This window comes from Rhynchophorus ferrugineus, unplaced genomic scaffold, assembly GCF_030347505.1.
Source record: "Rhynchophorus ferrugineus isolate W39M unplaced genomic scaffold, kcgeb_rfMv2 rfM10, whole genome shotgun sequence".
Taxonomy (NCBI): Eukaryota; Metazoa; Arthropoda; class Insecta; order Coleoptera; family Curculionidae; genus Rhynchophorus; species Rhynchophorus ferrugineus.
The window spans coordinates 23,297,229-23,312,954 of NW_027472589.1; the positions used below are offsets into that span (position 1 = coordinate 23,297,229).

The 15,726-nt window shown below is 32.7% G+C and overlaps 1 protein-coding gene across 1 annotated transcript in view; it reads left to right on the forward strand.

The window, feature by feature from the left end:
• Window positions 1-15,726, forward strand: part of LOC143203522 (WD repeat-containing protein 47) — a 254,652-nt gene that overhangs the window by 67,951 nt on the left and 170,975 nt on the right. The window contains exon 9 of the mRNA XM_076415703.1: window positions 5,615-5,657. Within this exon, the coding sequence (XP_076271818.1) occupies window positions 5,615-5,657 (43 nt within the window). The remainder of the gene's footprint in view (window positions 1-5,614; window positions 5,658-15,726) is intronic.

The window sequence follows — 15,726 nt, forward strand, 5'->3', positions numbered from 1 at the left end:
ATATACGATATCATTGAGACGCCTAATTTTCCTTGGTATCGTATCTTTAATATCTTGGTGAGATCGTTCACCCTCCTCTTCACTCACATCTCCCAAATTTTCCAGGAAGTAGTCTAGATGGGAATGCAGAAATTCTATTTTTAGACTCATTAGACAAGCTTTGTATTGAAAGATTCAAATGCTTTTAGTATTATTTTGACGATTTATTTATAGTTTTATGAGCCTTTTTATTTGATTGCCTCTTTTTTTGATTGATTAAAATTAGTATTGGGCACTATCGACTGTTTAGTAATTGACTACTTTTTACTATCGACTGTTTCAGTAACTATTTTTGGTTCGACAGATTCTACTACTTTTTACCAGTGATTGTTTCAGTCGCTATTTTCGGTCCGACTGATTTTGTTATTATTTACTATCGACTGTTTCAGTCGTACTTTTAGTTACTACTTTTGGTTCTACTTGTTTCATTCCAATGATTTTTAACGTTCTGGCTCTGTCGTCCTAGCCGCGACTTTGACAAAAATATACCCAGTTTATGCTTAAGTAGATGTATATGTAATATATATAGTTTTATGATATATTTGGTAGTTTTCTTGTAAATAACGATATATTGTATATTAATATTATAGCATTTTGGTATGATATTTTTCAAGATTGTTGAAAAGATTAAAATTGGGAATGATAAATAGTAAAATATTTTGACTGTTTTTATGGCGATAATAGGTAATATTTCGATTACTCTCTCGATCTTTGTTATATTAAATTGAAAATTGAAATACATAGATTTCAGTTTAAGATACTTATCAGCTTTTTTATCGCAGACCTGTTTTATTAAAATTGGTATGTAGTAAGTAGGAAAACAGGCACGACCTAGGAAATAATTAATAATCCTAAATTAGTTACCATAGCTCTATATCGCCATACACCTCATGTATGACTACTACTTGATTTATGATAATGTTATGGTAAATGTTATTCAATAATTGCGTTGTTTTGCGTTCTGGCTGTGATTTATTCTGGTTTGATGTATATTTATAGCGAATGGATAATTAGTATGTACCAGTTAATATTTAGAAATATCAAAATTACGCTTTCATTTCCTTTTATTTTTCTTTTTTTTTTAATGTAATTTCATAACAAGCATTCTGGACTTGTCGGAATTATTTTTAATAATTCTGATAAAATATTATACAGGATTATATTAGATTATTTTTGTTGGGTGTTTTGTTTAAACCAGATGTGGCGGTTTTAACAATCCTTAATTTTTCTCCGAAAATAATATTGTAAGGAATGCAATGTCGTAATTACCATATACACGTTTACGCAATCTCTGGCAGTTTTTAGATGCTTTGGATTCCAGTGGATTCCAATATAACCGTATATATTGGGTGTATGAGTTAGTGTTTACTATACGAATTCAACTTTAAAATTTACCCTTTAAAATGTATTTTTTCCCATCCTTCTGGTATTATGGTGTTACCGTGTCGAGCAAACGATGTTGGCTTTGGCAGTGATCCAATTACCGATCCATTTTTGCGGTTCTTGAGAATTCCGAAACCATCTATCAAGCAAGCCATGCTGCATCGATCTGAACAATTGACAATTAGAGAGCAGTATGCCTAGTTAGTACGTTTGGTGCGGTAGAATTTTCCATTCTATCTACATCAGTGTATCCTTCACAACTTCAGCAATATGTGGCCGAGCATTGGCCGAAAGATTATTTTTACAATACGCTGTTCAGCTTGTTCAATTGATGTCGATAGACTTCAGCTTCAGTGACAGTTTCATTCATCTCGTAATACATTACGCCTTACTTATCTCATCATATGCACAAGAAGGCTCTGTAGCCACGAATATTCTGTTTCGTTGTCGTAGTAGATCTACCTACTACCTCTGTACTTTTCGTCAGTCAATATGCCACAGAAAAATAATTAGCTTTGGTTGTGTAATAGTTGTTTTAGTTGTTCGATACTTCGAATTTTCACTATTAGATATCGCTCATCAAAATACATGCAACCACCTAGTCATAATAATAACTTTACTTGCATTTATTGCAGTATTTTACAAGTATTTATAAATTTCTACTTGTATTTATTAACAGGTCAATTGAAAAGTCCCCATCTATGTGTCAGAGATGGCGTTATTAGAATTAAATCTATATAGTTTTTAGTTAGCCCTAACCATCAAATGTGCGTGTATATATTTGATAGCTGTCGAATCATTAGTTTGTGAATTATAGCATTTTGAGTGAAGCAACTTTAGTTATTGTGAAAAAATGGATAAAAAGGAATTTCGCGTGTTGATAGAATATTGCTTTTTGAAGGGAAAAAACAGAGTTGAAGCAAGAACTTGGCTTGATGCCGAGTTTCCGGACACTGCCCCAGGAAAATCAAACATCAAGGATTGGTATGCTAAGTTTAGATGTGGTGATATAAGCACCGAAGTCACCGTCTTCGGTGCTTATATCATCACGCAGTGGACGTCCTAAGGAAGTTGTTGCCGACGAAAACATTCTAAAAATCCATAAAGTAATTTTGAATGGCCGTAAATTGAAACTTAATGGAATAGCAGACACTCTAAATATATCAACTGAACGTGTACATCATATCATTCACGAATATTTGGGTATGAGGAAATTCTGTGCAAAGTGGGTGCCGCGCGAGCTCAATTTTGACCAAAAACAACGACGAGTTGATGATTCGGGGCAGTATTTGAAGACGATCAAGCGTAATAAACCCGAGTTTTTGCATCGGTATGTGACAATGAATGAAATATGGCTTCATCAGTTCACTCCGAAGTCCAATTCATAGTCATCCGACTGGACTGCACACGATGAACACGCTCCAAGGCGTGGAAAAAACGTAACAGTCCGCTGGCAAGGTTATGGTGTCTGTATTTTGGGATGCGCATGGAATAATTTTCATTGACTACTTTGAAAAAGGAAGGACCATCAACAGCGACTATAACGTAGCGTTATTGGACCGTTTGAAGGACGAAATCGAAAAACGGCCGCATTTGAAGAAAAAGAAAGTGCTGCTTCACCAAGACAATGCATCGTGTCAAAAATCGATGAATTGGGCTTCCAATTCTTTCCTATTCCATCGTATTCTCCAGATCTGGCCCCCAGCGACCATTTCCTGTTCTCAGATCTCAAAAGAATGCTCGCTGGGAAGAAATTTTCGTCGGCCTATTTTGAAGCAAAGGACAAATCGTACTACAAAAATGTTATCGATAAGTTGGAGGGTCGCTATAATCAGTGTATAACCCTTGAAGGGAATTATGTTGAATACAAAAACTAATTTTGCTACAAAAATGTGTTTTACTATGGTAAAAATGACTTTTCAATTGACCTGTTTTAAAATTTTAAAACAAAAATGAGACATTACTTTTTTGTTGAAATCTCTGAAGCATCACTTCTATGTTATTGACGATTTCGATTTGAGATTCTTAATTGACTGATTTCAAAACTTTAAATATATTGTCCATTCTTTTACCAATGTCATTCTCCTTATACTACTCCCTGCGTATATTTTTCTTGTAACATTCTTCTAATTTCTTCCTTAACTTCTTTTTTAGAGTACTTGCTACATTATCTGCAAAATAATTATTGCCGATTCTCTCCTCGTGCATACATACCAAAAGTATATTCTTACACAGAATCTTTTTTATCGTATACTCTGGGCAGTTACAGACATACACAAATCTTACACACTCTACAATATAGCGTTTTACAACTATTCTCACAAATTTGATTAACATTTCCGAAAGTTCCGCACTCTTATCGGCTCTGATAATTATTGTATCTTGATGGCATTTGGTGGTTCAATATTCATAATCCTTCTCCATATTTTGAAATGTATCGAATCATATAACAAACCTAATAGATTTTCAACTGTGTGTGTTAAGTTTCCTTTTTAGTGTATTCGTTTTCAGAATGTTGTTCAATAGAGTCTTGTCCATAGTTGTGCTGATTCTAGGATATCCAGATCAGGTTATATTGATAGAAAAATTCTTGTTCCATAGCAATTTACAAATTTGGCGTTCCAACATTATAACATTTTACCAATAATCCACACCTTATAAACTTATTCTCGTATTATCTGTTGCTAATAATTTTATTACCTTAACAAAATTTTGTAAATATAAAATTAACCTAAAAATGACGTCCTAACCACAACTCTCGTAAACAACAAGAATGTGGCTGTGAATTCTCTCAAGCTAGTTTAGAATAAATGCGCATGAGCAGTTCTGGTCAATCAACACACACGCTGCAGTCCGTTTACTGTCGTCTACACTAAGTCAACACTCTCCCTTGATTCGTGGATTGAGTGACATTGCCTTACATATTTCTTGATAAAACTATATTTAATCACTGCATATTTTCTAATGCATTTGCCATATCAGCAAAACAGTTGGTATTCTTTCTCTCCTCACACATTTTAATCAAATGCTCATGTATATTCTGAACAATTACACACGTATCTGTGAACATAAATCTTTCACATTCTTTTCACAATCTTTAGTTGGTTCCACCCTGTGTTAGAAATTGTCAGCATTGAATCATAATTCCATATTCAGAAAGTCAGTGTTCACAATTCCATCATTTGTCAATTTCTTCTTTTCATTCAATTTGTCTGATCGAATGTCGTTCATCCAAACCGAAGGTGTTATTAAATATTCCTGTTTCCAGCATGTAGGACAATATATCAGCAATAAATTATTAATAAGTGGTATGACTATTTAATAAAACCTAATCATTTGTTATCCAACGTTTACCCTTTTCCAACTTTTATTGTCTTAACACTATTTTTATTATCATCATCACTCATGGCAAAGTGACCATTAGATATATTGACCCCATTATGAAATATCCATGTCTCTAAATCTAAATACACAAATTGAAATAATATTTTCATTGATTTTATTACATGCTTTTAAAGATTGTGTTAAAGCAACGTCTGGAATTTCCGTTAGTTCCTTCGTGGGTTATCTTTACATTACTTAAATCCTACATTACTCAACAGTGTATGAAAGGATGTTTTTATGCGACATATCTCTAAGCTTTCTATGGATGCTTTCCAGACTATTTCCTCTGAAATAATTGTTTTAAATGTTTTGTTATGTTTTTTTGTATGTTTATGTTGGTAAAACTACTCGGTGTTTTTATACATTTCATATGTTTTATCTAGGCTGGAGCTAACATCAAGTTGTTCTTGATTAGTCACCCTCTTCGTAAGAGGACAGTTTCGTGCCAGTAAATCTAATCCAATTTCAGTGACCGTGTTCACCCTAATATACAGTGCAGTTGCAACATATTAAAAATATTTTCAATAAAAATTGTCTCTACTTAATTAAATGCTCCTCTAACGATTTTTTACTGGCAAGAGAGGGTCTCCATTATGTCGTTTCTGTTCAAAGTAAGTGATTAGAGACGAAATCTGTTCTCTGTTCTGTTATCAGACAGCATTGTGTCTCTTTTTAACTAGAATAAAATAAGTTCACTGTTATTTTAACATACTAACTATATACTATGACTGTACATACATAGCATATATAGAAAATAAATCTATTGTATATCTAAAAAATGAATCAAAAATATCTTCTTTTGTTACAGAGATTCTGGGTCCTACGAGAACGTGTCTTCCTCCCCCGGAAAGGTAAGTCTCACATAAAGTTCTTTCGTTGCCCGTTGTCACCAGGAGACCGTGTCGCAACAACGACAAACGAAAAGTGAAATTGCCTCTCTCCGATGCTGCGGAATAACAATAAACATTGTCCGCCAAAAATTATTTATTGCCCATTTTATAATTCGGTGGCCGTTCATCGCTGAAAAAAAAAAACCAATGCAGAACCAACCCACGCTTTCGCTGAAATTAATTTGTCGACTGGTAGTCGTGAGCGTTTTTTCAATTCACAGCATTATCCCATTGAGTAACGTCGAACGTGTATGAGGGCGCCCACGCGTCTGATTATGGGCTAACCAGTTAATCGTTAATTAATCGATAATTGTTTTTTTTATCCTACAATTAGTCGGCCTTATTGTTTTTGATCGAATCATTGTTAATTTCTAGTTAACTCAATAAGACCTAAAGGATGTCGTGTACGTTATATATTGTCGTTTAATATCCGTAATGGAGACCGGTAAGTATTACTTCAATCTGACGTCGGTCGAATAGTTACCCCTTCTTATAACAGCGATCTAACTCACTGTTAACTTGATGAGAGTGTAACAACATCAAGTAATGTAATACGATTTATTAATTATTACGCTATAAATTAGTTCTAAAGGTTTTATTTTTCATTTGAAGTTTTATTGTGAAAAATCGGTGTATTTTATTCAAATTATTGTCCATCTATAGACTCTACTTTTTCCACGAATCGACTTAACGTAATAATTTTCAAAGGAATCGTGGATAGTCTCAAAAGATTCTCCCGATATGGATTCCGTAAATTACCTGAAAGTTGGTAAAAAGTAGCTTCTATCGATGGACAACACTTTGAATAAAATACATTGTAATAATTTATAGGCCTAATATTTTGTTCCAGAATGAATTTGTTACTTTTTTTTCCCAAAAATTAACAGTAATTTCTTTTTAATCATTTTTAACCAAAAAATCGAGTTAAATTGTTTACTGCAAATCTAATTATTTATTAATCTTATTTTAACCTAGGTATTTCTACAAATAATCTATAATATAATTTTTAAATAGTTTATGCATCGGTTAAGCCACTAAAAAAAACTCAAGGTAATATAAATTCTCAAACAGGCTACCTTGTGGAAACTATATTTTTGTAAGTTTGTGCTATATATCCGCTGAATTTATATTATTTTTCTGAAGAATGGTTTAACTTAAAACAGAGCACATTAAACCTTATAGTACATAATATTATGCATTATTTTTTACGTGTATATTCTGATTAAACCAGCTAGAAGAACATTTTTGAAAGCCATATAGATGATCTGTTTCGAAATTTACATTACTACATTATTACGAATCTTGTGTCAAAAGTGTGTGCTTGGGTCATGATTGACAGCAATTAATGATGTAAATCTTTCGTTACAAATGTGTTATAGAGATATTTTAACATGAGGTTTTATTTTGTAGCTCTACACTTAAGTTTTTGTTATTGCCCAGGAGGTTGGGGTAGTAGAAGGTGTTTTTTTAAGCCTGTTCAGTTCATCCAAGTTCATCCAACCTATCAAATCGTTTGCTCTGTGCCACTAGATAAAACTTGTTACTTGTAACTATGTTTCATGCAATTGTCACTAAGGTTATGTGGAGATAGATTTGTTACCAAAATTAAAACTTTTTTTGATACCTATATAATGTTAGTATTAATCTGACAATATTTCAAATGATGTTTGATGAATTCTGGAATGGTAGATCTTATTTTTATATTACTAGTAATATTGAGTTAATCCATTTTTTAATAACATTTACCAAATATTTTTTCTGCTTGTCTATAATACGTTCTTGGTAGCTCAGTGGTTAATTGTAATGGGTCCACTTATCTAAAAGTTGCGTCATTGATATATTGGTATTACATAGAGGTAGAAGAGACAAAAGAATGTGCACCATAGCCTCGAAATTTTGACCAACCTCTGTGGATAACTAATCCACATGTGCCATGAAACAACTGTGTCAGAGGGTTTGAGTATTTAAAATTTAATCGATTGTAACTAATTCTAACTAGAGAACTAAATCTAGAGCGTTGAATTTTAAATATTTTTTAATGTAAAATTTTAAGAGAAGCAATATTCTTTATCCATTTTTTGCTAAATTTTTTTACTATATTTAAAGAATACATAAAAGAAAAAAAATGTAAAAATTCAACTTTCCTAGTGATCTGAATCCAAAATAAAAAGAGAATTCTTAATCTAGAGAAGTAAAAAGTCTTTTACAAAACATCTTTCGACATTTCCGAATTTTTTAAAAATAGTTAAATCCAAATTTTTGTTATAGCTTTATTTTATACGATAAAAGAATGTATAGAGAAGGCTGAAACCAAATTTCAACTAAATCGGTTCAATAGATCTTGAGACATCATGTCAACTGCCTCGAAAGAAGTACTTTCGAGAAAAAGGAGTTTAAATTCTTCGATAAAGTTACGCGCACTCCAGATGTCGCATCACTAAAACAGCTATATCTCCGAAAATATTTTAGATTTTAAAATATCGCTCTTAAATGGCTAAACTTTGAAAATATGAAAAACAACTGAGTTGGTTTGGTTAGAACAGAACGTTAATGACCATGAAAAATGAATTTGTATTATGGCAATCTTAAAACACAACAATATTGAATAAATCGCGTTTAAGAATTAGTATCGCCATCTATTAGAAACCTGATGTAACTTAAAGAAACCAAAACGTTATTTTGCGACACGTATTTGTTCTTAATTGAGACCGCATCTGTCTTTGTTATGTCTCCGGCTATTACTACGGATCAATTGGTGTTAAATGTTATCGACAATTTATTGACTTGTTTGTTTTAAATATTAGTAGCCGGTGAATCATCAAAGGCGTTCTTCGAGTCTCGCTCTCTCCCTCTCTGCCTCCTTAATCACGCCTATGTAGATGCGTTGCGTCATCGTTGCAAGCCGAAAGAGAATTATAACGTATAAACAATGGCATTCCGATGCGCTGCAATCGCGATAATTCCTTCTAGAGTCACACAACGGCGACTTGTGCGAAAATAAACGAATAAATTATCTGTCTTTATTAGTTAATTACAGTCTGGTCGCCTGATATCTAACAGTGGGTACAGACCTGAGCAGTTGGGGCGAATTTCGTGGGAAAATTGAAAATGCGCATGAGCAGAACTGAATTCGGCGAACTTTCTTGATGAACAGGTTTCAAAATTGGTTCAAAGTCATAGTGCGCATGCCCTTTGCTTAGTTCTAGTGTTCGCCGCAATGACTTTCAGCGCTTGACGAAGAACAGAACTAAGTACCAGAAGCCGCGGATCTGGCCAACAAATTTGAGCGCACGTGGAAAAATATGTTTTGGTTTCGAGAAAATAACCCCGTTTTTCCTTGTAATTTAAGTATTACTATAAGGATGTCTTTAAAAGATAAATATGTATTATATATATATATATATATATATATATATATATATATATATATATATATATATATATATATATATATATATATTACCTCATTAAAAACACGAAAAATTTAAATATTTATATTTTACTTGCAGGAATCTGAAATAATATTTAACTTTGATTTCTATTTTGCAAATGGTAATCACAAAAAAACCTGTCAAAATTATCAATTGTTTTACTTATCTTTCATTGAGGGGAATTACATTTATTGATACTCTCCATACTACAAAATTTGTGAAATAATATGAATAAAAGAATTTCACAATTGGCGAGAGATAAGATGTTTAATAATAATCTCATATAAAATAATTAACAACATGAAAATATTAAGTTTGTCAACTAATTTTATTTAATTCATAGAACAGTGCAATCATATTAAAATGTGACTAGCGACCCGCCCCGGCTTCGCACGGGTGCAATGCTGATACTAAATTAAATACACTACAGAAAAAATATGAACGTTGTATATAAAAACATAGCGGCCCGCTCCGACTTTGCACGGGCATAAAATATATATGCCTATGTCACTCAATGAAAACATGATTAAAATCGATCCAGTATTTTTGGTTCATTCATTACTGCCCTTGGCCTGCACGTATTTTTAAACGCAAATTTTAAATTTGTAATATCTCCGAAAATATTTGTTTAATTAACATGCTGTAAGGAACCATATTGATCTATATTAATTGCACACTGTATTTAAGGTACTTAATTCGATAAGGATTAATGCCGTTTTGCTTAAAATAGCTTCGTAAATAAGCCATTTTCTCACGTAAAACGTAAACAATAAAAATGGTTAATGTGGGTTATCCCTAAAAGATAAACATATACCATCGCGGACTTTTTTGTAGACCTTTTTATGGTGTACAATACTGTAGTACATTAATTTGATCTAACTCGTAGGGTTAGGCAGCGTTTTTGCTAATTGCTAAATAAGCCTAAAAAATAGGTTAATTTACGACAACACGTTAGAAACCTCTAAAATTAGCAATGTTGCCTTAGTATATTATGCATGTATTATACATATAAACCTTCCTCTTGAATCACTCTATCTATTGAGTGATTCAACCGCATCAAAATCCGTTGCGTAGTTTTAAAGATTTAAGCGCACATAGGGATATAGGGACAGAAAAGGCGACTTTGTTTTATACTATGTAGTGATGAACACATCAACATATTAAAATAACGACCCATTAAACGCACTATACTCAATAATCGATTCTTAGCTTCTTTCCAAAAATAACCATATATTCGACCTAAAATATAAAGTAAAACTCATTAAACACAGCAGTTTTAGAGAAGAGCCATTTACCTATGTTATTTTTTAGGCAGCAGATATATCACTAGTTTCGTTACTCCTTAATTTGTTCCAAGATATGTCCAAAATGTGCTTGTTAGTAAGTTTATTTTTTACTTTATAAGTTGAAAAGATACTAGCATAATATCCTCTTATAAGGACTGTGGCTCTTCCATCCAAATCATCTTGCCCTGTCAGCTTTTATTTTTTCATACTACTTAGCCGTTGTGTCTGAAATAATTTAAACCAAGTTAACAAATATTACACCTTCAAAATAGTAATAAAATATATACAATATACGTCATGCAGTAAATACGAATTCACACCTCTTTATAAAATTTCTGTCCCTATCATTGACGGATGAATTACCTAATGACTCTATTTATACATTTTGTGCCACCAAATAAAGGTAATACTTTTAATTTAGGGTTTTTATTATGTCTAGCTCATAGTGAAATTTACACATTTACATTCTTTTCTCATGGGACTGAATATATCTTTTGGTGATTTTGGATCATTTTCTAATCGTTGGTTATCATAACTTTGTTTATTCTGTTACCGGCCATACTTATAATAATTTGATACTCTTTTAAAACAATTAGACGGTACATATTGTTTTAGCAATAAACATTGCTTTTTAGGAAAAGAACACTACACGTACCGTCGAAAAATGATTCGCAAGACATTTTATTTGGGCATGTCATTGTGAAAATTATGGTTATAAACAAAAGAATACAGGTTTCCGAACCAAATGATGAAAACCGTTAAATAATTTTTGGAGGGCGAAACTTTCCGGGAAGAACCGAAAGCCCCACGAATTGATTTCGATCACCGCGTACGTAGAGATTTTCACCTAATCCACGCCGAATCTTCGCGCAGATCCCGAGCGTTCGCTTCGTTCAACTCTGTACTCACCATAATATATTTAATTCTATGCCATTCTGGGTTTATATTTCTGTTGCAATTTTTTTTAGAAACACTGTAGCGGTTTTCTATTGAGTTGGCGGCTTTATTTTATATACAAATATGATTCGGTCTTTCTGGAAGTAGGCGTTTCTAATGTCGTCGTTTGTATTTCATTCATTTGGTCACACGTGTATTCTACAGTGACAGGAACCTTTCACTTTTAGTTTGTAACGTTTTTGTGCAGAAAGAAATTTCTGGTTTGCTTTGTTGGTGAATATCGAAGTTTTTTTTAAACTATATGTCTCTCTTATGCAAACGCATTTGACAGGGTTCCCGAAATATTTATTTTACATAGTCAATAGTAACCAGTACATAAAAAAAGGTTTAAATAAATGAACACATTGATAATTGATGCTTGATTTTCTTAAACTTATCAATTCTGTGGAATAAAGAAGTCTATCCGGTATTGTATTAAATTACCTTGTAATAATTGGATAATAATTATAATAATTGTAATTTTCAAGTTTATTTTAGTAATTCTTACAATGTTTAAGCACGCCCAACTGCAATACTTTATCAAGTACATTACTAAATCTGTATGCCTTAACGTATTGAGCTGTCCTGTGAATTTTTAAACTAGATCTCTTTTTTATAACATTTTTATTAGATACGCTTATTGCAATCTTAATTATAAATTAATTTATTACTACATTTCATTTGTACTTGGATTAATTCACAAGCAAGACGAGTGCGAGAAAATAGATCAATATGTATTCCTCTATTATAAAATTATAATAACTTATGGCTGTAGTTTACACTAAAGGTATATACTTTATATAAGTTCGTATGGTTTTGTTCGCTTCAATCTACTGACATCCTGCAGTTGTATTGCTTCCCGGGTAGTATGATTTAGTAATGTTCTTTCGTGTTTCAATGCGAAATCTTGGTATACTTCGCAAATCCATTTGATTTCCAGGTCATCGTGCAGTTCTTCGTTGGTTACGTAGCGATAGGCATTGGTAATCAACCGAAGAACCTTGTTTTGACAGCATTGGATGATGACTAGTTCATTTGAATTTTTAGTGCAACCCCATATTTGCACCCCGTAGGTCTAAATTGGCTTTATTATTGTCTTAGATCCACGTGAGAGTATCTTTCGACTAACCAGTATAGTTGTTTTATTTTGGTTGTAATGTGTTTTGCTTTTTGTCTAACATGATGTTTCCAATTTAATCTAATGGCAAGATGGATTCCAAGATATTTAGCTGATTCTGCTTGAGGAATCGGGCATCCATTGAGTGATATAATTAAGTTATTATTATTTCGCCTCAATGCAACATTAACGTGAACAGATTTGGAGCTATTAAGTTGAATTTCCCAATATTTCGTCCATTTGTAGATTTTTTTGACTGCCACTTGTACTTTTTCTACTACCCTAGGCAAAGATACGTCGTTTGCCATAATAATTGTATCGTCCGCTAAGGTTCCAAGCAGTGTTTCTTTTGTTGTTGGAATGTCAGCAGTGTAGAACAAATATAGGCGAGGTCCTAAGACGCTACCCTGTGGAACTTCAGCCGAAATAGTTGAGAACGCCATTTCGTACGATACTCGTGCGTACACATGTGCCAAATCCGGAGATATTTTTTAAGTAATGTATGCTAGTAAACAGCAGTGAATGTTCAGTGAGTTCAGTCAGAGACCCATTTTCTTCTGTCAGGTTAGCATTCGAATCCCCTAGAAATAAATAGTGACATATGCATAGATACTGGCGTTATATTAACGTGGTGACTAAAAAAAGAATAAATTGTATTGGCTGGTTCACGCCTTGCAAGATTTAACCCCATTTTTTTGCCATTGAACCAAAATACACAACTATTTTGGAGTTTTTACGTATGTATAATTGTATTAGGAACCTCCACATAATCGATACACAATGGAATATTTATTTATAACATAAACTTATTAAAATAATGTATGGAATCCAGTGCGTCCAAAACAACTACGTCATGCGCATATTTGGAGTGTTTTTAGCACGCCTTCAAAATTACACTATTTCAAATGGCATTTTATCTTTTTTTTTGCAGAAATAACTTTGATTCCGGGTAAAGTAAATACGTAAAACTGTTTTAAAGTAGTTTTTCAAAAATAGTCATCTAGCTTATTCGTGTTATTGGAACTTTTTTCGTTCTTTGTTATTGATACCAAAATCATCTCTTTTAAATCCTTGATACCACAGTCCACAACTGGAAAATTATGAAGTGGCATCACCATAAGTTTAGAAGCATTTGATTGGCTTCAACAGCAGGTTTTCTGCCCACCACAAAAATATCTACTGTGGCAACATATGCAGACGATATGCAGATCTTAGCATCCCATGAAGATCCAGTCACAGCATCAATAAACCTACAAACCCACCTGGAGCAAATACAATTGTGGTTGAAGACATGGCGTATTAAAACCAATGAAACCTAATCTATGCATGTAACGTTTACCCTGCGTAGAAGAACATGTCCACCAGTGAATATCAATCATCGTCAACTCCCCCAAGCAGAGCATGTTAAATATCTTGGTATGCACTTAGATCGACGCCTAACTTGGAAGAAAAATTATGTGAGATGTATTGGCTCATCGGGTGCAAATCCAAGTTCTCATTAGATAACAAGGTATTGTTGTATGAGTCTATACTCAAGCCCATTTGGTCATATGGAATCCAACTATGGGGTACCGCTAGCAAATCTAATATATTCATCATTCAACGGTTCCAAAATAAGGTGTTGCGTGCCATTGTTGATATAGTATATTTCAAATAAAGTGATACAACGCGATATTCCTCTAGAACCTATAACGAGTGTAATTAAACGTATTTGTGTGAAGTACTTCGAAAGAGTGTCAGTTCATCCCAATGTACTCGCTAATCAGCTAAATATGCGACGTGATAGTGAAGTGCGTAGACTAAAACGTTTATCACCACCTGATCTGATTACTGGACATATGTAGACTTTAGAATAAGACTAATTAATTAAGATAATATTTTATACAGAAGATTGCTTAATGAATGAAGTGATTTTCTACATGCCATGTATATATAATATAAACATAAGAAATACTTATTGCCAATAGGGCAGATTGTGGAATCACGAAGAGTAATAAAAAAACAGCAGGTTTCTTGAAATCAAACTGCAAAAATATTAGTCTGAAGGAAATAAACGAACGAATAATATAAAGCGAAATCTTTATCAATCAATAAGCGTTACACAAAACCATTATAATTCTTCGCATTTGATAGTGTTTTTGTTTTCTTTGAAATGTTGAACTAAATATTCACATTCATAAATTCATGAAACTAGAAAGGTGCTTGTAGATTTCTTGATCATACATTCATTTTTATATCCATTGTATATTTTATACGATTACATCTGATTCAGTTCATAAAACATACATTCATTTAATTACTAAATTATAATATTTTCTAGGAAGCTTTAAAAAGTCAATATTTGTTCTTCTAAATGGTTAATTAAATAAGTAAATATATGGCTTAGAAAAAATATTTTCGACATGCAAATAATCTTTACGTATTGATTCAAACAAATATTGAATTATTGAGATGCAAATATCATTAATATTAAAGAATGTGCGGTATAAAAATGGCAGGATATACGCAATTTTCTATATATAGATTCCTCCTACTTTTACCATAGTCGCTGGTTCGAATCCTGCTGGGGCATGGTTGAAAATTTATGTTCGTGATTGTTTGATCACAGACAAAGGCGTAAAGTATCCTTGTCACACGATTGGTCAGCCTGATTAAAACTGGATGTCTTCTGGGGTCGTACATAAGTTACTCACCCAGTTGTTAGATCATATTAAGCAGAACACTGCTTAAAAGTCACTAAATCAACCAAGAGGTTCACGTGACTACATTAAGAACGAAAAAAAAATATTTCAATTTAAAATTACTTTATTTTAACGGAAATAATAATTGAACGGATTGCACAGGGATATTTTTTTGACCGATATATAGATATTTTTAAATATTTCAAAAAAATGTGTGTATGTCGGTACTTAATTTTAAATGTTTATAGGTTTATTAAAAATACCAATAACTTTTGCGAAAAAATATGGATATTTTCCTCGGTACCCATCATCCCTACCACAGAGCAGACTGACGGTTTAATGTAAACGATACCCTTATAATGTAAGAACCGATTTTTTATAACATGCAGTACTTCAATGGCGTTATGTAACACCTAAATAAACTTCCAAGAAGGTGTAGGTTGTGAGTATCGCCTGTACCTTCGTCCGCCAGTTTGCCTTTGTTGGTTTCTAAATGTCATTGTTCCTTACTTAAATATCTACGGTATACCCTGTGTGAATGGTTTTCCAAGTTTTGATGATGCCAAATTCCAGCAGCCT